This window comes from Cantharellus anzutake, assembly GCF_015039405.1.
Source record: "Cantharellus anzutake strain C23 chromosome Unknown EI90scaffold_74, whole genome shotgun sequence".
NCBI classification, from domain to species: Eukaryota; Fungi; Basidiomycota; class Agaricomycetes; order Cantharellales; family Hydnaceae; genus Cantharellus; species Cantharellus anzutake.
This window is the reverse complement of record NW_024067024.1, coordinates 77,521-100,573: the sequence shown is the minus strand read 5'-3', so window position 1 is coordinate 100,573 and position 23,053 is coordinate 77,521. Positions and strand designations below refer to the sequence as shown.

At 51.0% G+C, this 23,053-nt stretch overlaps 3 protein-coding genes across 3 annotated transcripts; 1 reads left to right on the top strand and 2 right to left on the bottom strand.

The window, feature by feature from the left end:
• Positions 1–11,364: 11,364 nt before the first annotated feature.
• EI90DRAFT_2937616 (uncharacterized protein) lies at positions 11,365–14,229 on the bottom strand (the record flags this gene model as incomplete). The annotated part of the gene is made up of 2 exons (XM_039055182.1): positions 11,365–13,487; positions 13,518–14,229. The coding sequence occupies 2 exons, from the start codon at positions 14,227–14,229 to the stop codon at positions 11,365–11,367; spliced, it is 2,835 nt and encodes a 944-aa protein (XP_038910790.1).
• Positions 14,230–16,860: 2,631 nt separating this feature from the next.
• On the bottom strand, positions 16,861–17,609 carry EI90DRAFT_3131231 (uncharacterized protein; the record flags this gene model as incomplete). The annotated part of the gene is made up of 4 exons (XM_039064376.1): positions 16,861–17,212; positions 17,277–17,343; positions 17,401–17,478; positions 17,540–17,609. The coding sequence occupies 4 exons, from the start codon at positions 17,607–17,609 to the stop codon at positions 16,861–16,863; spliced, it is 567 nt and encodes a 188-aa protein (XP_038910789.1).
• Positions 17,610–18,695: 1,086 nt separating this feature from the next.
• Positions 18,696–22,678, top strand: EI90DRAFT_3131230 (uncharacterized protein; the record flags this gene model as incomplete). Its single annotated transcript, XM_039064375.1, has 4 exons — positions 18,696–19,306; positions 19,342–19,777; positions 20,416–20,798; positions 20,854–22,678. 4 exons carry the CDS (start codon positions 18,696–18,698, stop codon positions 22,676–22,678), a joined length of 3,255 nt encoding a protein of 1,084 aa, XP_038910788.1.
• Positions 22,679–23,053: the final 375 nt, after the last annotated feature.

Sequence of the window (23,053 nt, the reverse complement as noted above, 5' to 3'; positions counted from 1 at the left end):
GGGCATGGAAGGTGGGATTCGTCGCAAGCGCGATAGCGCCTTGGTTGTCGACTAAGAGAGTTGTTGGTTCGGCGAGGGGTAGGTTAATGTTGCGGAGAAACTGTTGTATCCAAAGAGCTTCTTTAGCCGCGTGCGTTGTAGCCATGTACTCGCCTTCTGTGCTAGAGAGAGCAATGGAAGCTTGCTTCTTTGAACTCCAGCTGATGGCAGCTCCTGCCATAATAAAAACGAAACCGGAGATGGACCGATAGTCCCTTGAGTTGCCAGCCCAATCAGAATCTGAGTACCCGGTTTTGTCATCGTTAGTGGAATTACCGTCATAGACTAACTTGAGATGTTTTGACGCGTTGAGGTAGCGAAGTAGTCGGTTGACGGCAGTCCAGTGTTCCTCTCCTGGATTAGAAGAGTACTGACTTAGTGTGGTAATGGCAAAACTGATGTCGGGGCGAGTCCCGAGCATAGCGTACATGATGGATCCAATGCGGGATTGATATTCACGGGTGTTGATGTCGGGGTCAGGTTCTTCATGGCGAGCAAGTTTTACGTTAGAGGACATGGGTGTCGAGACGTTACGAGAGCCATTGAATCCAAAGCGATCGATGACATCAGTGATATAGCGTGATTGAGAGACGAAGAGTAGTCGCCGTTGGCGATCGCGTGTGATCTCCAGTCCAAGAAACCAGTGAATCTCCCCCAAGTCCTTCATCTTGAATGTGGACATTAATTGCTTCTTCTTCTTCCGAAGGAGGGGGAGATGGTTGGAGAGGATCATCAAGTCATCGACGTAGAGCGCGATGATACAGAAGGTTGCCCGATAAGTAAAAATGAAGACAGCGTGATCTGAGTTCGATCGGGTAAAGCCGAGTTTATTCAACTCTTCTTTGGCTTTCGTGTACCACGCTCGCGACGCTTGTTTGAGACCATACAAACTTTTCTGCAACTTCCACACTATGTCCTTCCGCCCATAATCGATAGATCCAGGAGGGGGTTGCTGTCAGAGACTGGATTTTGTCAGAGGCTGGGATATTGTCGGTGTCGGAGATTGTGGCAGAGGTCTGTTGGAGCGCGCACGCGCGGATATGCGGGTGGAAATATGCGGCGCGTCCGGAAGCGCTGTTCAAGGTTAGCAGAGTGGGATCGCGGCCTCAGCGACTCAGGTGGAGCGCTGTGCCCTGAGCTTGACGTTTGGGGGAGATCCCGTATTTACAAACTGACACTTACAGCGGACTTCAAACAAGACTTGCGGGCGGAGCGGACCTATAGGAGGAGCGCGGACTCCGCAAGCACGGACTCAGAGGGGGGGAAGCCCCCTTTGCAGAAGGAGGGACTCAGACCAGACAGGGGGGGTACTCTAGTTGATTTCAGACTCTGGTCCCCGAAAGTATTTACAAGGTATATAAATAGGCAAGAGGGAATATAGAAAGGCCGGTCAGTCCGGCGCAGTCTGGCGCGGAGATAAGCGGGAATTGTCAAACTAAATAAGGACAAGAGCCCGGGAACTGGAAACGAGGAACAGATCAATAAACAATAAGTGGCAAGGGTTATTGATGAATAACTGAATGAGATCAATAACCTAGTGCCAATAAAGAGGGGATCAAATGCCGATATTGGCAGGGAAGCAAACAATAATTGGCACTCGGCAAGGAATGAATGATAAGCTGCCAAGTGACAAATGGCCAGAGGAAAAGCGGAGGTCAGCGTGCGGCGCCGATACAAGTCCGCAAATAAGCGGGGCATGGCTGTGACCACATAGCAGGAAGCGATGAGTGTGGTTCAGATGGAGACAAGGCAGGCGTGACTGAATGCCGGGAGCGCCAAGGGCTCAGGAACTGGAGGTAAGGTCGGAATACCGGCAGGGTCTAGGTTCTGATTCTTGGCCAAGTCTCACGCAGTAAGGCAGGGGGCCAGACATGGGGTTGGGGGCTGGTTAGGATGGGTTTCGGGTCGGCGGATTCGCCTATCGGCATTGGTTCGCCGCTGACGGAGCCCCGGGATTTGTCGGTCATGACAGTATCCCCCTCTTAGGGCCTGAACCCTTGAAGGCCAAGACCCAAGAGGCTCAGCTGATGTACGGATGTGTCTGGCTGCTAATCGGAGTACCACTGCAATGGTGCACATGGTCGCATTCGGAAGATTGGAAGCGGATGCCCAAATTCGGAAGAGGTTGGTCGGAGAGCGGGAAGGTGATGGCCAGGGAGGATCAGAGAAGACAAGAACAGAGGTCTGAACAGAAGAACAAAATGGCAGAAAACAGGAGAACAAGGTTCAGATCAGATCAGAAAACAGAAAAATGAGTGACGGGAGTCGGAGAGCAGAAATCGGAAGGTGAACAGAAACGGATGGGAAATCAGAAACGGGAGGTGATACGGAAAATGGAAGTGGTCCGAGGCCAAAATGGCCAGGGCCCAGAGGTCTAGGGCAGACATGGCTCAAGGCCAAACAAAAGTCGGAGGGGTGATTCGGGGCCGACGTGGCTCCGGACCAAGAGGGGTGTCGAAGGCTGAGAGGCCTAAGACCAGCGTTCGGATTTGAGAAAAGGGCATGGCCCAATTTTCCAGAATGACTGCACAGGCCGCAATAGTGGGCCTGGCATCAGAGGCGCACATGGTGGGTTGAAGGTCGGGTGACCAGCGAAGCGACAGAGGTTGAGTTGGGTGGGTTGCTAGGAGCAGGGACATTGTGCTGTTCAGTACCCATCCGGATCAACGGATCACAAGAGGGCGATTCAGTTGTCCTAGCATGATAGCGACCTAACCAACAGCGGAGTTGCGGAGTTGCGGCAAAAACCTCACCAGTGGCAAAGCGGAGAAGCGGCAAGGGTCGGGAGCGAAGGCTAGTGACCAATGGCACAGACAGAGTGACCAAAAGGCCAGGGGGCAGATGGTGAAGACTAAGCATGGCTTAGGTCTCCCAGGAACGGTGCATGCTCAGTGGGTCGGGTGTCGGAGTTGGCTCAGGTGGATTTGGGCTGGAATGCTTGGGTGTGTGACTTTGCCAATCAGTAACCGGCTAGATCAACGGATCATATGGGTAAGTTGGCTGTCTTAACACCATGGCATATCAGATCCGAGGTAGGAGAGGGGCTTGGAGACCACACTGGCAGCGTGACGGAAAGGAATGACGGAGAATGAGGTGGCGAACAACGGCAAGACCTCAGTGGTATGCACCGAGTCTGCTGCCGGGGTTCCGCAAGATCGGGAGTGATTTGGGTTTCCTGAAGGGGAAAAAGGTCAGAGGTTACGTGATTTCAGAAAAGCCAGGAAAACATCCAAGAACAGAGATTCAGAGCGGGAGAGGACAGGTCAGGACAGGGGACAGAAACCCCGGAGTGGAAAACATTACGAGACAGGAGACAGAAGTCCTGGAATGGGAAATCGACCATCGCAGGAACCAGAGAAACAGAGGAAGGGAATCAGAAGGAATCGGACAGAAGATGAAGTTGCCTCGGCAGGAGAGTGCGGGCCCGCAATGGGGCTTATCGCAACTGAGGTGCCTCAGAGAGGACTTACAGAGTTGACTTATGCGTGCCCGTGAGGGGCTTACCGCAAGTTGGTGTTCAGGGGAGAACACTGCAGAGTCACAAGCCTGAGGGGCTGTGGGAGAGGTGCCTCAGCGGAGGTCTTTCAGAGGAGCGGGTCCGCAAAGGGACTTATCGCCAGAGGGTGCCTTGATAGGGAGGGCTTCAGAGATGCGTGTATGCTCAGGGAGGCTTATTACACTCGAGAGAGAAGTCGAGGGTGTGGTGAAGCGTCTGCAGGTGTGAAGGGAACCAATCCTCATGGCTTGGAGTGAAAGAAGCAGATGGTTGGATGCCTTTGAGGACGGCGCGGAGCGGAAAACATCGGCGGGACCATCAATGGTTGACTTGGCGACGTCCTTATCCCCCTCTTGGGGTAGACGTCCCATCGTCTACCTAGGAACAAACGACACCGAGTTTCCAGGCAGAGGCAGAGCTCGTAACGGAGTGGAGATTGCAGAGGAGAGACTTCAACAGGCTGCCTAACCAGCCAGTTAAGTCCAGACAGAGCTGACGGAGGCGGAATACCAACAAGCGGATTGCCCAGCAAGTTGTAATCCAGAAGCGGAGTGGTAACGGAGCGGAGGTTCAAGCGTGCAGAGTGCAACACAAGAAACCAGATGCGGAAGGGTGACAAGGAGTAGCAGAGTTAGGATTCTAACAAGCAGGTTATCTGCGAGTCAGAATACCAAGAACGGAGTAGGACTCCAAGGGAACAAGGAGGTTGGAGAGGACAGGGAGTGATAGACCACAATCAATAGCGGAGTGGAAGCGGAGGCGTGAACGTAAATCCCAAACCAAGGAGCGTGGCGGAAGTCAGACACTTATCGCCTATAGTGGACTGTACCAACGGGTACCAGCACCAAGGTCGAATTATGTAGACTTGGCCAGTCCCAGGTAGGAGGAATGTCGGAAGGCTCAGAAGCGCCAGAGGCTGCGGAGGGTGGTCATATCGGCGGAGCGGCATAGGCGAAGGCGGAGTTGCAGAGTGATGAGAAGGGTGTGGCTCTTCTCCAGAGATGAGTGCCCAGAGGGCGACAAAATCCTTCAACCACAGTACTCAGCAACGGCCGCAGTACTGATGGTATTGATGGCAGAGTTAGCGGATTAGGGGATGACAGGGAAGTGGCGGAAAAGTGCAGAAGGCGAAAAGAGAGCGACTCTTCTCTCAGAGGGGTGCCCAAAGGCAGCGGAAATTCTCAGAGGCCGGAATTGCTCAGCAACGGCTGAAGCAATGTAGGCGACAGAGTGATTCCGAAGTGGAGGGGAGCATAGCTCACAATCCCAAAATGTGAATGCCCAAGCAAAGGCCAGAGCCCTTTTGTCAGAATGCTTAGCTAGCAAGCGGACGGGATAGTGGTGCTTGACAATCAAGTGCTGACGGTGAATCGGGTTCAGAGCGCAACCAGGGAAAAGTTCCACCAGCTGCAGTGCACGGTTTTGTTGGACTGGAATGCAGAATGCACAGACCTAGTGACTGCCCAATACTCGTTGATCAACGGATCATATTGAGTGAGCTAGTCGGCGTCCCAGAACAGAGAGCAGGGTCCATCCAACGAGGTATGTCAGAATGACAACAGAGAGATTGCACCGGAAAACAGAGGTGTTTGGCGACATCGTGTCCACAAACGAGGTGATGTTCAGATCCGCAGAAGCGGGAAATGAACGGCGACGTGCGGAGTTGGACTGATGGGGTGACGGAACAGGGGAGATGCTTGGCGGCAATTATGCCCACAAACGGCATGCAATGTTTCAGCGGGGTGTTGCATAGCGCAACCGGAGTTGGAGACGGAGTTGGATTGGCAGGTGGATCAAAAGCCTCAGCAGGGGGATCAGCCCTCGAGACGGGATCGGAGCGGAAGAGCGGAGAACCTAAGAGAAGGTTTAGAGGGAACAGAGAGGGCGAGCGAAGAATCAGAAACGGAGATCAGAGAGAACAGAGAGAACGAGCGACATATTTCGAAAAGGAAATCGACCATTCAGAGAAATAAAAGGAATGACAAGATCATAACGGGAGACAGAGGTCCCGGAATGGAAGACAAGTCAGAGCCGGGGGTATACCCCCTTGAACTGGGGAATCGACCATTATCAAACCAAAAGAGAAACAGAAAACAGAAAAAAGAAGGAACAGACTATTTGTTTAGTCTCAGAAGAGACGCCCGGTTTGATTTCCGGACATGCAATCCTGGTTGCTCAGGCCAAGGATGCACAGCATAGAGGTCTTTGGTAGTCTTTGGTAACCTAGACCAGACTGTCCGCAGACTAACAGAGGGTATCAAGGATTATGGAAACGGCTGAGGGTAGGCGCACGGGTACAGTCTCGCCGAGACTTTCGCCGGGCTCCTAACCACTCATGCCACACAAAATATGGAAGGTGGCCCCGGGCTGAAAAGCATCGGGTGCCCAAGATACTCTCCTGAAGACGCGGCATCAGGGAGAAAATCCACACAACACCGCGGTATCCAAATCGCCCAAAGAATGGGTGATTGAAACACGATGGTGAAGCGGGAAACATAACAGGGTGGACAGAGGTGGTGCAAGCCAGGCTAAGCAGACTGGACAAGCCGGAGGTCGACAGAGGTGACAACTCATAAGGGAGTCTGACCATGATTAGACCAGCGACGCACGAAGCGCCTCCAGTTATCAGTAGTCAGGACAACCGAGTATCCAATGGCGGAAGGTTGCGGAGTTGGTAACAGAGGTTAGAGGCGCAGGGATGGGGTGCCGAGGTCGATGATAACGTGGGTAGAGACCAAGGCGCATCCCAAGCGCGTCAGAGGATACTGAGTGAACAAGGGGTGAACAAAGGTGCAAAGCGGCAGCGAGTTGAAATCAACTGCCAGCTTGCCAGATGTTCGGATATCGGAGTTGAAGTGAATGAAGGTTGCCCAACTGAACTACTTCCAGGATTTTGGAAGAGATGCCCACACGGACTCGGAGTGCCAGCGACTTGCTAGCGGCGCGATAGATAACAGATCGGACGGAGATCGGATTTTGGAAAGTCAGATCAGATAAGGACAGATGGGGTCGCGATAAGGATGACAGAATGACTGGATGGAAGATCAGAAAGGACAGGAAGAGGCCCCTACTCAGGCTCGCAGATTGGGGTACAATCTAGAGCACAAAGCGGTATGGCCAGGTAGAGTCGGATCAGAATGAGGTTGTGAATCCAGAAATTATCCAGCGACCTAAAAGCCCATTCTGAGTGCCTATCAAAAGGCCCCAGAGGGTCAGAGAATGCGGGTTTGAGCCATGATGGCATCAGGGAACCCCAGAATCCCTACTGAGCGCGATCCAGCTTCAGTGGGAGTGGTTTGTTGGCGGATGTGCGCGACCGTGGGAAAGAAGACGGAATCGGCCGGGCGACGGAGTTGGGGATCGCAACGGGAATTCAGAATGGAATGACGGAGGAACGTCAAGCCCAGAGTGAGTCTGAAATACTGTCAGAGACTGGATTTTGTCAGAGGCTGGGATATTGTCGGTGTCGGAGATTGTGGCAGAGGTCTGTTGGAGCGCGCACGCGCGGATATGCGGGCGGAAATATGCGGCGCGTCCGGAAGCGCTGTTCAAGGTTAGCAGAGTGGGATCGCGGCCTCAGCGACTCAGGTGGAGCGCTGTGCCCTGAGCTTGACGTTTGGGGGAGATCCCGTATTTACAAACTGACACTTACAGCGGACTTCAAACAAGACTTGCGGGCGGAGCGGACCTATAGGAGGAGCGCGGACTCCGCAAGCACGGACTCAGAGGGGGGGAAGCCCCCTTTGCAGAAGGAGGGACTCAGACCAGACAGGGGGGGTACTCTAGTTGATTTCAGACTCTGGTCCCCGAAAGTATTTACAAGGTATATAAATAGGCAAGAGGGAATATAGAAAGGCCGGTCAGTCCGGCGCAGTCTGGCGCGGAGATAAGCGGGAATTGTCAAACTAAATAAGGACAAGAGCCCGGGAACTGGAAACGAGGAACAGATCAATAAACAATAAGTGGCAAGGGTTATTGATGAATAACTGAATGAGATCAATAACCTAGTGCCAATAAAGAGGGGATCAAATGCCGATATTGGCAGGGAAGCAAACAATAATTGGCACTCGGCAAGGAATGAATGATAAGCTGCCAAGTGACAAATGGCCAGAGGAAAAGCGGAGGTCAGCGTGCGGCGCCGATACAAGTCCGCAAATAAGCGGGGCATGGCTGTGACCACATAGCGGGAAGCGATGAGTGTGGTTCAGATGGAGACAAGGCAGGCGTGACTGAATGCCGGGAGCGCCAAGGGCTCAGGAACTGGAGGTAAGGTCGGAATACCGGCAGGGTCTAGGTTCTGATTCTTGGCCAAGTCTCACGCAGTAAGGCAGGGGGCCAGACATGGGGTTGGGGGCTGGTTAGGATGGGTTTCGGGTCGGCGGATTCGCCTATCGGCATTGGTTCGCCGCTGACGGAGCCCCGGGATTTGTCGGTCATGACAGTTGCATAAAAATGTCGTGTTCGAGTTCGCCGTTTAGGAATGCGGTCTTCACGTCCATCTGGTGGATCTCCAGATCTAGACGGGCACCTAATGCGAGGAGAATCCGTATGGAGGCCCACTTAACGACGGGTGCGAAAGTCTCTTCATAATCGATTGCGTAAATTTGACTAAAACCCTTCGCGACGATGCGAGCTTTGTATCGCTCTATTTCCCCATCGGCCCCCTTCTTCAATGCGAATACCCATTTAGATCCCACAACGTTATGAGGGTCGACTTGACTCTTTCGTACAGGAAGGTAAGTCCCTGTCTCCTTCAACGCACTAAGTTCTTCAGTGCAAGCCTCAAGCCACGAATTCGAATCATGGCGATCCATGGCTTCCTTATAGGTGCGCGGTATTGTTGTTGTCGCTGACATCGCCCAAGTTACGCCCACTAACTCAGGGGCATTTTGCGTTCTGTTGTAGGATGAAGCCTCATATCGGATGTCGTCATCCGGGACAGGTGCGTGACGTATACGTGTTGATCGACGTGGTTCAGGCAGTTGAACTTCGGGTTCGGGGACAGGTGTAGGTGGGTTCTCTCCATCTAATCCATCTTCGTCCTCACTCTCACCCCTTTCTCCCTCTCGATCTTCTCGATCTTCCCCTCCTCCATTTCCATCTCCCTCAACCTTATCCATTCCATCATTCTTCCCGGGAGCGATCACATGCGACGGGGAATCAGGTGATTCTACCTCAATCGTCACGCGCTCTGATTCCTTATCCGACTCTTCGAAGAAGTGAACATCCCTGGACTCGTGAAGTTTCCGAGTCTTGGGATCGTAAATCACGAATGCTTTCTTCCCTTGGGCCAATCCAAGGTGAATGCCGGGAATGGAGCGGTCATCCAGCTTACGACGGAGGTCGCGATGAATGTGGAGTGTGGCTTTGCAGCCAAAGGTACGTAGTGTTGAAAGGTTTGGTTTATTACCAAAGTAACGTTCGTAGGGAGAGATGTCGTCAGGTAATGCGGAGTGGGGGAGGCGTTCTTTATTAGCGCAGCATGTCGCAACGCGTACGGCCAAGCAGAGCGGCCGAGTTTCGACTCAACGCTCTTCAACATGGCGATACTCATTGTCACCAGGGTCCTGTTGACCCTTTCGGCTACCCCATTTTCCTGTGGTGTGCGTGGATTCGTCTTCTCATGGACGATGCCGATACTCTTTAGATATTCGGTGAATTCAGTAGAAAAATACTCGCCGCCACCATCCGTTCGAAGAACCTTCAACTTGTGGCCTGTCTGCCTTTCCGCCTCTGCAAGAAAGTCCCTGAACTTCTCGAGTGCGTCAGACTTGTTCTTCATCGGATAGACGGTAAGATATCGGCTGTGATCATCGACAAAAGTGATGAAGTATTTAAACCCTTCACGCGTCACTGTTTGCGTTTCGCAGACATCGGAGAAGACTCGACCGAGGATTTCGTCTGAGCGAGTATGGGTTTTGGAAGGGATGGGGTTACGGTGATGGGATGAGGCCTCACATTCTGGACAGTAAGCCGCTCCGTCATTGTTTCTGTGTCCGATCACGTCCATGCCTCTAACCATTCCACTACGCATCATTTTAAAAATAGAGTCTTTCGCGATGTGGCCTAGTCGTTTGTGCCATACATCGATAGAAGCACTCGCAGTAGTGGTGCGCGCCACGTTAGCAGCGTCGTCGGAGTGGGAGGTAGTTATGTAAGCCTTTTCAAGGGCAGCGACGGTGACGGGTAGTCTATAAAGACCATTCTCGGTGCGTGCAACAGCAATTAGTTGATCTGCTGAGTTGAAGATTTGACAATTTCCATGTTGGAAAGTTGCATACGTGCCAGAAGAATTGAGTTGGATGACGGATAGGAGGTTGTGGGCTATTTCGGGGCAATAAAGGACGTTGCGTATTGTCGCATTTTGTGGTGAGTGTCCAGAGTTGAACGTAACTCTTACTTGTCCAATACCCGGTGCTAAAATCACCTTCTTATTTCCCAGAACGATCCTCCGAGGGGGGTTCAGACTACGATAAGTGGTGAACCATTCGCGGTTACCACATAAGTGAGCGGTAGCTCCAGAATCAACGATCCACTCGGATCGTCCTTGCCGAGCTTCCGTGAGTGCCGCACTTAGCGTCTCCGATACACCAGCAATTAAGACTTGATCATTGGCTTCCGAAGAGGTCGCCACTTTAGCTGATTCCTTCGGTGTTCCCGAAGATTTACCACGCTTCCCCTTCGGCCTTTTCGGTCTTTTACCCTCAGACCCGCCACCTTCCGCCCAACATCGCTCGAAAGTGTGGCCTTCCTTGCCACACTTGGGATTCGTACAGCGGACTGTTGACTTCGCGTTGTTAGAGTTTGACTCGCCTTTTTTCTTTTCCCGGCGGTTGGACTTCGCGAAGTTGGCGAATATTGCGCTGATAGTGGGATCGTTTCGTCTCATGCGTTCCTCTTCGAGTATGTGGTCGATGAAGGTTAGGGAATCTAGGTGTCTGGAGTGTTTCATCTCGACGATGGCGAAGGTTTTGAGATTGTGGTAAGTACCGGGGAGGGCTGAGGAGAGGGCAGCGACAAAGTCTTGGTCGTCGACTTTGCGGCCCATAGCTGCCAATTGGTCACGCACTCGTCGTATCTCATTGATCTGAGGTTCCAGCGGTCTGGTATCTTCCATGTGGAATTGATAGAGAGAGGTATGTAGCATGTTTGCCTGGTTGGGGCCTGTACCGATATAACGGTCCAGAAGTATCTTCCAGGCCTCTCGCGCGTGAGATGCATTATCGATCAAAGTCATACACTCGTCATTGATGTGACATTTGATGTAGGCATAGGCGCGTTCGTCCTTTTCCATCCATTCCGTATAATTCTGATCCGTCGTTGACGGTGTAGGTTCAGGCTAGTCAGCTAAGTATCAGACCCTATCAAGGGGTGTTTTTTGCGCTTCAGATAGGGCCTAAATGGCCTATTCCACTGTGGACGTCCTGGGACGTCCTGGTGAAGCGGCTTGCTGCCAAAAATGGACCTGTGAGAATATCTGGGACGTCCTAGGACGTCCTGAAACTACTTAGCACACAACATAAACATTCTGGGTGGGGGTCACAAGCTAAGGTTAAGTCCGGTAGTGTACGAGTCTTTTGGACACTGGGCAGGCCAGCTCTCATGCTGTTTGCTCACGACGCTATGTACACTGCAGCATGAGTCTCTAGAGAAAGTTTGCAGCACAAAAAACGTAATTATGTCCTTAAGATTTTTCACAACACCTCGTATATCGTATTCAGGAACCAATCAACATGTGTTATTACAACTCATGGGGATGCTTACAATCAAATAGAATATCAACGGGAATAAAACTGGGAACACAAAAACAAAAAGTGAGAGCTGAACTGCTATGCCACAACATTGTTCATTCCTAAGTCTGAATCACTGTCGGAAGGATCATCGTAACCAGCTAGCGTTCTTGCTTCGGCTGCGGCAAGGAACAAGTCAGACTCATCATAGTTATCTACCTCAAGTTCCAGGTCTGAGGAATCATCGTCGCTTATGAGATTTTCATGAAGGATATTGTCCCTGTTTGCCACTAGGCTCTCCTCATCATCATCTATGCGCTCAAGCCCTTCGTCATTGAGGACATCCCTGTTTAGCTGGCCATGTTGGAACGGTTGAAGGGGCGCAGGGGACAGCCATTCAGAAGCATCGTCAGCAATCGGAACATTTTTGGTTGCACTGCACCATCGGTCAAGAATCTGCTGGAGAAATAACAGCTTCTCGTATGCATAGAATGCCACGGGTTTGTCGCGGTGCTCAGTATGTTTGTAGAGGGCTTCATATGAGTGGTATTCTTGAGTGAACCACTGGCGAAGGTTGGCATGCTCAGCCTTGCACCTCCTGAGCTCCTGGCGGCTGTTGTGTAATTGCTGTGCGAGACGAATTTGCTCCTTCACCTTCGCATCGGTGAGCCAACAAGGAAGAGTACCATCAGGAAATTGGGACCAATCACAATCTTCCCAAATGCCCTGGTCGATATCAAGCTTGTACAAGTCGCTGCGTAGGATGATTGGCGGTAAATAAACATGGTGACGGGTTGGATCAAGCGCCCGGAGTGCACCAAGTTCTTTCAGCTTATCATTGTACTTCGACAGCGTGGACTCAATGCCACTTGAACGTCTATTTACTGCCTTCTCGACGTGGGCTTTCATGCTCTGGTCCAAAGCCCGAGCAGCATGGGTTCGGTCCAGGACGCTCAACTCAGCTTTCCGGGCACGTAGTTTGTGAAGGAGCTGGTCCTTGATGACACGGAGATTCAACATCTCGTTTGTCCATTTGTCCTTCTTCAGTTTTTGGAGCTCAGAGAAGTCCGTGGGTCTCGTTGATTGAAGGGACACCGTCTCACTACGAATCTTTCCCTCCAAGTGCACCAACTTCCGCTCACTCTGTTCGAACTTCTCTTGCCAGTCAGCACGAAGGGCATGACCAATGGAATCAGTCGGATCCTGAAGAGCAGTACCCTGTTGCCCCAAATCCTCATGAATTCTTTTTTGCAGGTCCAACGTGGCCGTGAGATTAAGGATACGGTCAATGTGCTTCTGAGCAGCTGTTCTTGACTGACGCTGTTGGGGTTTGGAGTGATGAGCTCGCTGCTCAGTGAAATATACCATCAGTTGTTCAATGGAACAATCACTGAGCTTTCCCAAAGCCTCTTCCTCCTTCCCCCGGGCCTTCAGCACGCGTGCATGTAACCACTTTCCAAAGAATGGAAACTTCTGTGCGTCAACATAGGCTACCTGGGTGTCAAGAATGAACAGACGCCGATGATAACCGGTGACACGCAGTCCAGGAATCAACCGTCGTAGCTCACTCCAGAATCGCTCACAGCCTTCACCATCAGTGAGGCCCCAGATGACACTTTTCCGAGGGTGATACCAGAGCTGACAGCTGTACTGATGGCCATACGCGTGAAATATTGACACACCCCACACAAGCCGGGTCCGCCATTCTGGGGCAAAATCCCACTTTTTGAGCGCACGATCCATCTGACATCCAATATCGTATAGAACACCAACTTTCCAAGACGATGGAATATGCTGCAGGAGCGCCGATAAGAGAGCAAGGGCATAAAATTGCTTTTCCCCTGCAGTCCACATATTCACAAGGAACAATGGAATGTCGTGCGGACAGACCATTGCCATGACGCCAGTGTCCCCAAACATTCGGGTAGAAGCCTTAACACGGTCGCCATCGGCGGCAATGAAAGACTGGCCACATGCATCGTACATTGAATTTGGGCCAGGCAAGCCATGTTCAACCTTGTCCTCCTCCGGCACTTCTTGTGCAGCCTGGTGGGCACCACCAGCTGTATTCCTATTGTGAAGCCCAAGAGTAGATAGTCTCTGCCGAGTGCCTCGCAAAGGATGACGTTCCTTCTCCGCAATGGCTTGCCAGTATTCCACAAATGCCTGATCAAGAATGATGGTACGGGGTGAAAGATATCGTGGATCTTTGGAACCTTGCCCTCCTTTGCCACGGCGCATGTCTTGGTCACATTTCCTCTTGAGCTGGAAATTGGCATCCAGACAAACAATACATTGCGCGAGGAGTTCCAGCGACATAGCGTGTGTGCCGCCGAAGCACAACGGACAGCGCGACCGAAGATACTCACTCGTGCTTTGAGATTTGAGAGACTCTGCGTCCGACAAGGTGGTGGGAGTTGTATTGGAAGGTAGTTGATCAGGTATGGCAGTTGTGTGTTGGGCATTAATGTATCGACGCGCGTCGAGCGGGGTTGATTCGTCCAACTTTATTAGGTGATTCTCAACAGAGCGCGTGTCGCTTGGGTTGGACAATGGAAGGCTGACCCGTGCCAGACGCTGAACCTCAGCATGGACCTCCTCAACAAGTATTTGATAATGGAGAAGCGTGTTGGCAAAGCGGCGCCGAAGTGAGTCCTCGCTTTGGAATGTAGATCCATTGGCAGCAAGAACGGCCTCAGTGGCAGCTGCAAACGCTCTGTTGTTTGGTGCCATGCGGGCAAATAGCTCAGTTGCAAATTCCAGCATCTCCAGAGATACCGCCAAGGACGGGCGGTAGGGAGCGCAAGGAAAGAGCCCTCTCGCAATGAGTTGATTTGCAGCAGGTCTACGACGGCAAGTAAGGATGCTGATGGTTTCATGACGATCCCAAAATATCCCGAGCACGGTGAGAGAATTGTGAACCTCCCCACAATCGCATACATCAGATACGAACTGCGTTAACATTGCAGAAGCGCTCGTAGGCAGCTTTGAGCGGTAAATCCTCATTCGCTCCATGTAGACACGCATGACAGTCACGATAACAGAGTCTTTCCAATGGTCTGCCTGACGTAAACGACGGCGCGCATGGAGTGATTGTAAGTTGGCATTGTTACGAGTTGAGCGAACAACATGCTGCTCAGGAGGCGGCGTCGGATCCCTGTACGCAACATCAAGTGGAATGAACGCCGTAAAATCACCATCCTCCACTGATCGTTGACTTGTGTCTGCTTGCAAACTGGGCTGTGAAGCATCCACTGAACGACCAGGGACAGGGATCACTCGATCAAGGGCATCTCCAACAGGGTTCGTCTTTCTCTTCTTAGGTTGCGTTGGCTTAGGTTTGCTCGCTGCACGCTGGCGTCGTTTGGCAGAATCGATGAGCGGGATGAACGACATGAATAGCACAAATGAGGGGTCAATACCGTCGGCCGAGTTAATGGTTTAGGTTTACAGCAATAACCCCCTGCTCTCAAAGAATGCAGTCACGCGCATGCAAGCCTAGATCTGACTTTGCGGGATGCACACCTCGGCTAAGTATGACTGGTTTGACACAAGCCTTGCGTCGACAAACCTTTCCAGGCATAGGTTGCCCAGTCTAGGATAGTCGGGCACAGAGGCACGCATCGTGACAATATACAGACTAGATACAAAGTGACTTCGCAACACCTCAGGATACTGGCCTCGGCTAAGTATGGCTGGTTTGACACAAGCCTTGCGTCGACAAACCCCCCCCAGGCAATAGGTTGCCCAGTCTAGGATAGTCGGGGCACACAGGCACGTATCGCGACAATATACAGACTAGATACAAAGTGACGGTTTGACACAAGCCTTGCGTCGACAAACCTTTCCAGGCATGGGTTGCCCAGTCTAGGATAGTCGGGGCACACAGGCACGTATCGTGACAATATATAGGCTAGATACAAAGTGGGGGTACTGACCTTGGCTATGTATAGTTGGTTCGACACAAGCCTTGCGTCGACAAACCTTCCCGGGCATAGGTTGCCCAGTCTAGGATAGTTGGGGCACAGAGGCAGGTATCGCGACAATATACAGATTAGATACAAAGTGACGGTTTGACAAAAGCCTTGCGTCGACAAACCTTTCCAGGCATAGGTTGCCCAGTCTAGGATAGTCGGGGCAGAGGCACGTATCGCGACAATATACAGACTAGATACAAAGTGACGGTTTGACACAAGCCTTGCGTCGACAAACCTTTCCAGGCATGGGTTGCCCAGTCTAGAATAGTCGAGGCACAGAGGCACGCATCGTGACAGCAATGGAAATATACAAACTAGATAGCGACTTGACAAGAAAAAAATCCCAATGAGGAACACCAGGTGAATCAGTTTAATAAAAGGTGTGCAACCCGCATTGACTGGGCCTCACCAGGCATGCACCCAGTTTGGACACAGTCAGGGCGGTGGCCTGGACAGCTGAAGCGCCTCGAATCTAGCATAAACGACGTAAGCGACGGTGAAGGTAATGAAGCTGGCGGAGACAAGGGCCCAAGACACACCTAATTCAGTTCGAAAGAGACACTTCCTAAATCACACCAATGCTCCAAGCCAAAGTCAAGACTAGCGCGTGCGAGTAGTAACGTCGCGGTTACAAGGAAGGAACGTTTCAACATGGTATCGACGCAAACAAACAACGACATCGAACAACGGTCCGCTTCATTTCAGCTGAGGTCTGGTGCGCGCTAACGTGGTGTGAACAGTTTCAACAATGCAAACAAACAAGGACAAGGATGAGAGTCGGCAGGACTCACCGAAGTCCGCTTCTGTCCGGCCGTGCTGGTGCTGATGTGGTGGTGGGTTGGAACCTTTCAACATGTTATCAACATAAACAAACAACAACAACAACAACGAATCCCCCCGACACATTCCGTTGTTACGTAGCACTCGGCGGGGACCCTCGAACGAGAGGGAGAGGACAGAGCTGAACATGTAACCGCGCGGCGGTATAAGATAATAACAACGTATCAGACAAAAGTAATCAAGAAATAAGATGATGATAACGCTACAAGTGAAACGTAGCGAAGCGGAAGCGGCGAAACAGACAGCGAGACATATGGCGCACGCTGCACGCTGCACGCTGCTACGCATGAAACGCCGTAGCGTTACGTGGAGGTAAGACATGGGAAAAAGGAATATCTGTGGAAGATGTGAACATAGATCGATGTGCGTACCGGCGCGGCGTCATGACCTGTGCATCATCCAACACATTCTCCAACCTTATGTGAGCTCAGAACCAAGGTCAACAGGACTCAGCGAGCAGCAGTTCGCTTTGTCTCAGTCGACGTCTGGCGCGTGCGGGTGCTGACGTGGTGGTTGCAACTTAAACTGCACGCTTCAACATGGCATCGATGTAAACAAACAACGACACACCAATCAACCAATAGTGCAGTTCTCACATAATTATTTGGGTCGCATCTTTGCACATCCATTATTGGTCGACTCCTTACTAGGTCGATTTACTTCGCCGAGGTGTACACGCACATTCCAAGAAACAAAACATGCATCTATGCCCAAGAATACATACATGAGTGCAAGCCAAAGTAATAGGATAAATAAGAACCAAAAAAAAATGGAAGGTCTAAGAATGACGACCATTTATTGCAGCGATTTCCTCATCGATCTCACGAAGCCTCAACCGGGCCTGCTCGAGATTGAGAAGGAGACGTTGAGTCAATTCCCGAATATCTTCATTCAGCGATTGCAGTGATCTTTTCATTTCCAACAACAGTCCAAGACGCTCACGATCGGTGCAGGCGGCGTGATAATCGCACAGAGACACACCGGCGGGTTGTAACGGAAGCCCCTGATTGCCTAATTGAACGGGAGAGATCGGGGAATGTTGAGGTAGAAATCCAGGTTGTCCAGAGCCTTGGGCGTCGGCGGATGATGCAACAGCATTACGAATTTCTGACAGCGCTACTCGATCACGGCTGTATTAAGAACCAGAATCAGTGAAATACGGTATGAAACGAAATGAGAGATGAACTGGCGCACCATGCCTGCTGAATGCTCCGTCCAAGCAAACCCAAAAGATCTTCCTCGTCCATCTTGGCGAAAACATCTGGCCCAAAATGAGGAAACCGCTCCGGAATACAGCAGCCCACTCCTATGTACTCACAAACCCCATTACATTGTGGTCCTCTTCCAGCACAACGATAGATAACATCGCTGTGGTTACGGTCCCTGAATCCCACACCTAAGTTTCAACACGGTGAGTACCAGCCGGGCCATGCTTGTACAAAATCGCTTGAACTTACGTTGATTGCCACACTGGCATGGAGGCACCATATTTCCACCTCCGGGGCGAGCCTCAGAAGGGCCGGACATCGTTGCAAACACACAGTTGTTCGTTTCAATTGTTCAAAGAAGGTTCAATTCAAAAGGCCTGGAGCCGGCATTGTGTCTATACCTATCCTGATGTTGTCATGAATATTCCCCAGGCACTGGAGGGGTTTATGTGTAAATTGATTGCAATAATTAATATTATCATATATGACTTGATAATTATGGGATATTGAGCAAATTTATTTACTTAATGTGCAGCAAGTTATCAATCGGTGGGGAGGGAGTTGAATGACGGTGCCCATTCAACGGTCCCGGAATGAATTCTCATGCGATAAGATGGTAAGGCCGGGGCGTCGGCGTCAATCGACGTGTGCAATATTCATGAAAACGGCCGGGGCCAGCTTTGATTGGGACACCATCATTGAATGCAGACGGAACAACCTCGGAACCGACTCGTTGGGTTGGGTTCGGGTTGCATCGAGGCAGCAACAACACCCCGCATTGGCAAATGGAAGCCATATAAATATATTTGAAGGCTCCCTATACCTAGTATCTAACTATTTCAGAGTCGCTGCAGCGAGAGATTTTTGGCAACGCGTTGAATAAATACATCGTAGCTACATAGTACACTACAGTGCAGCTCATATAGTTACTTATTTACTGAGTATGCCAAGTTGCATCGATTTGACACGACGCAGTGTGACAATGTGATTTCGCCCGACCCCATTCCATCATTGATCGAAAGGTCCAATTCAAAAGCTCAGAACCGAGTCTGGATCGAGGCAGAACAGAGTTGTGTGAGGCAAACAAAAATAAATTATATAAGTATATTTGGCATGCGCTCAGCATTCCAATTATTGTTGCCCTCTTTTTTTGATTTCTCTGGTGTTTCAAAGATTAATTTAATTACAGCGAAATGTCTGCGATCTTGGCCTAGAAACGTCCAACTTTATCTACATATCTACAGTCAGCAAAGATTGCCGAAACCTATTAACGGAAAGGGTGCCATACCACACATAAGCACCCTCACTAGTGCCAGCATTATATTTATTTCTTTTAGTCGTCTTGGGGCCACGGAATTTTCCGGTGATTTGTTCGTCTCTTCTGCACAATCGCCTCGGAAGGTCCATGAAAGGCAAAGCTCGCGCCACGCATCGCACTCTCAACAAGGTGGGCCCTGTGTCAGACAAGAAGCCTGTTGGCTTCGAATCTGTTCAGACCGACTTAGGTGCTTCGACAAGTCGAACGCAGCGGAAGGGCAGTGGAAGGCCATCAGCTCCCGTGCCCACTAATGAGGCCGCCACCTCTGCAGTTGCTCGCACTGGTGTTGCAAGCCGGAGTTCGTCAGCCCCTGTACCCACTAATGAGGTCGTTGCCTCGGTAGTGGTCCAGACTGACATTTCTGATGCAGACCAGACTGCCTCAACGAGCCGTTCACTTTTTGGGCTGCGCTTGCCCAAGGACCTCGTTTTCACCAAAAAAGGAAAATCACTCCCTCAACCGCGTTTTAGTATATCTTGGACGCCTGGACAGAACGTTCTGGAACATTCAACAGATCGTTGGTCAATTTTTCGGGACGGTCTGGAGGAAAACTCATTAATTAGCGACACGCGGATAAGCTCTATTGAGGAGGCCCTCAAGAAGTCATTCCCCGGTAAGTACAAGGATGGTATTAATCTAATCTATGTTGAACTCAGCGCTGACTTCAAGCCCCTCAATCAGGATCCCTTCCCCAACCAGTATGTGCAGCATACAAGCTGACACATTCGAACAGTCAATGGTCGGACTTGTATCGGTTTCCCGGTATTCACCCCCAAGCCATCGCTGCGAATCTACATGCGACCAACACACAGTGGCCTCGGCTCAATGACGAGAGCACGCCCTCACATTTACTCATTTATCCTTTTGCCCCTTCATGGGATTTCACTCACTTCCCTGTCCTTTACGACCGATCACGACCTTGGCGGTCGTACAGCCTGGTGGTCCGCACCGATCCTTGGAATGAGAACATATCGTGGTACGAAGATTACAAGATCTTGGAGCCCGAATGGTTGATACAGCGAGAGAAGATTGCAAGTAGGCTCAAGCAATGCGTTCTCGTGTTTAAGACTGTCAGCAATATTGCGGACTTCGTATCGCTCTCACTGCCAAAGCCAGACGAGTGCAAGTTCGACGTTCTGAAGGACTGGGATCGATTACTTGATCGGCGCGTGAGCCTGAGATGCAGCGTGCAATCAAACTTCTTTTTATGCGCGCGCTTGACTTACGGGCATGGGCCCTCTGGGCCTTGTTTAAAGTAATCGATTTTCTTGCTTCTCTTCATGAATTGCCCCCTCCTCATTTCCCTATCACTGGGGAAATAATAGGATGCACACTGTTTTCGTCGAGTCCAGGGGCGAATCCTGAACTCGAATTTGGAGAATACCTCGAACCTTTGGTTCGTCATGGCATTCCATTTTTCGTAATCGAAGAAGCCCCTCTCCCCCCCCAGCGCGCAGGCTTGGCGCTCTCAAATCCCTTTGTGTAGCGTACGACCATACCGTCCACCGTCCGTCGACCTCTTCCTACTTTCGGATTCCCGCCAATAATGTTTTTCGCCCAAATCCTTGGATACAGGTGTAATGCACTTGAGCGAACATCCCCTATTCGAGCTGAGTGCTCGAATATCTGAATTATTGGCCAAGCACCACGATAATAACAAGGAATTCCGTATCGATATCTTCGGGGTCATTCACTCCATTTACCCCCAAACATTCGACTCCTTTCAGTTACCTGAATCACCTCTTCAGTTACCTGAATCACTACCAGAGGAAGAGGGTTCTCCCCCCCTGGACCTGTCGTTCGGGAGCCCTGTCGAGATCTCCTCGAGTTTGGTCAACGGTACCAAAAAGCCCCAGATCCGCCAATGTTTGATGACACCGAGGAGGGTTTGGCGAAGTTCGAAGCTACGCATGAACGCTATGACCGGGAGGAAAGGGAAGCCCAGCACCATCCCTATGGCGCTCTCTTGATCGCCCGAGCCTATCTGGGCATAGGCGAGGCGCAACGGGAGGTTGGGAATATCATCGCTGGCATGGCTGGCAAAAATGTGAGATCGACAACCTGGGGCAGTAAAAGACAGACACCGCTAGAGCGGTACTGTATGCGAAAGTGGGCAAATCCGGTGAAACTCGACAAAACTGAGTTCTCTCGCCGTCAACAATTATCCAGAGAGTATCTGCAACTCATAGGGTATGTTTGATGAGTCAATTTCATTCTAAATCATAGTATCACATTTTATTATCAGGGAATTCACGGAGCCTCAAGCGAATCCTATACCCGTGACCGCCAATGAGGATACGGGTGTTGCAGGATCACTCCAGGCAAAAACGCGGGGTCCTGTTAAGGAATTCGTTGAACCTCCGACTCATTCTGCAGCTGCAGCTGCCAGCGGGATTATGGGTCTCGCAGGACCATTGCAGACAAGGATGCACGATCCTGTATCTCAAACGCATGGAGGTGAACAATCGGCACCATTGCATATGAGCGGAGCGTCAGGTTCAGGTTCCATGGAACTTGACGAGGGGCGTCGCGAAGTGGGCAGTCGAACAACCCAACATTCTGCTTCACGCGTGGAAACTCGATCTTATCGGTGTCCGAGTGGGCCTATTGGACGAAGATGGGACGCACAAAAGCATCTCAGTGATGCATTGAATCGCAGGCCTGCTCGTGGTCGTGTTCTTGCAAGGGATCGTGAGACTTACCATGATCACCCTCGGCATTGGCAGCCTCCCCATGACAAGCGTGAAGATCGTAGGGGGGACTATCATAGACGATCGATGATGAGTCGTTCACGTAGCCCGGTGCGCCACCGCCGGAATTCATCCTCTCCCCCTTCACTTCGTCGCCATCGATCACCTTTCAGCTTTCCATTTTCACGTCGTCGCCATCACTCACATTCTAGCTCTCGCTCCTGCCGCCGCTCACACTCCCCTCATTCTCGCTCTCATTCTCGCTCACGCTCCCCTGACCGTTCTCGTTCTCGTTCTCGCCCTCGTTCTTATTCCGTTTCCCGCTGTCTTCAATCCTCTCATCGTCGCAGTCGATCCGCCTCATGCCCTCCGAGTCCCCTCGGTCCATCTCGTCAGGTTGCATCACCCATTGAGATGCAAGTAGATGTCCCTTCGTCAAATCCTAGGCCTCTACCACAGCCGGGATGCCACCTCTCTCAGCAAGTGCCCGTCTTGCGCATGATCCAACCTCATTCTATCCCATTTACATCCTGGCATTGTCTGACAACACCGCTCGAAGACAAACATTTCCAAGCTTTCGGCAAGGCCGATTTGGACGTATGGGCAGCCCCTCTCTTTGAGGTTCGTGGTGTGTATGCAGTTGCTCAAGCCAAGGCAAGCAAATCGGCTTTGAAGTATGGGAAAACACGCATTGCGATCCTTGCAAAGCACCGTGATGTTCTCGACCGAGTCACTCAGCTCATCTCGGAGAACAACGCACACTATCATGCCCTGCTTGCTTTCGCAATCTTCAGTCCTTTGGATCCATTCTCCGGGAAAGAAGCGGCATCATATTCCTGGGTATCCAAGGTTGACCTTCACTTCGTGGGTTGTGTTTGGGAGAGTGTCCCATTTGAGGAGCTTCGCTCAAGACTTCTCACAGATGCGCCGCTGGTCCTGACAAATGACAACGTTGGCGAAGAACTCCTTTATCATGGATTTGATCCGCTCGTGTCAACTGAGGCTCAAGCCACCCCGAGGAATGTAAAGCTGCATTCCTTTGATTTCAGCCCACATGTCCTCGATGCTTGGTATGACACGATGCCATTGCAATTCAAGAGTTATGGGGTGACTCGTTTTATGTTCGTCGCACGTGCATATGATTCGGCTCTGTTCAAGGGAAGGAAAGCATTCATGGCGGAAATCTGGCGGACTGAGTCAGTTATTGACGCTGCTCTTCGGAATCTCTTGGAGTATCTCTGCGAGAACTCCCAAGACGTCATTTGCAGAGAGTCGAAGGAGAAGACAGAATCATTTCAGTATCTCAGAGGGCAACGAAAATGGCGACTCACCGTCGACACTGCCATCAAGGATTATTGTCCTTACTTCAAGGTGAAGTAAGGCCTCCGCTGTATTCTTATGTCTTAATTTTCAATATTTGCATTCTTCTACATGTGTGGCACCACTATCATCGAGCATACTTCGGCGATGGACAATCGATTTTCTGTAGTTATATTTGCCACATCGTTCATTTGTTTTCTTTCTATCTTTTTGCTCCCAGTATCATAATAGTGCTGTATATACTGATAATAATTAATGTTGAGGATGTTATGTGTAGACCCGATGTATTGTGAGCAAGGGATTGTCAGTAACAGCAGACAAGATTGAGTCCTAGGGCGAATATAGCTCCCGCTATGGAGTAGCGGGTACTGAAAATCCACGGAAGCCCTGCTTATTGTGTCTCCGGGGGTATTTGTTGAAGCCTATTTGGGTCGA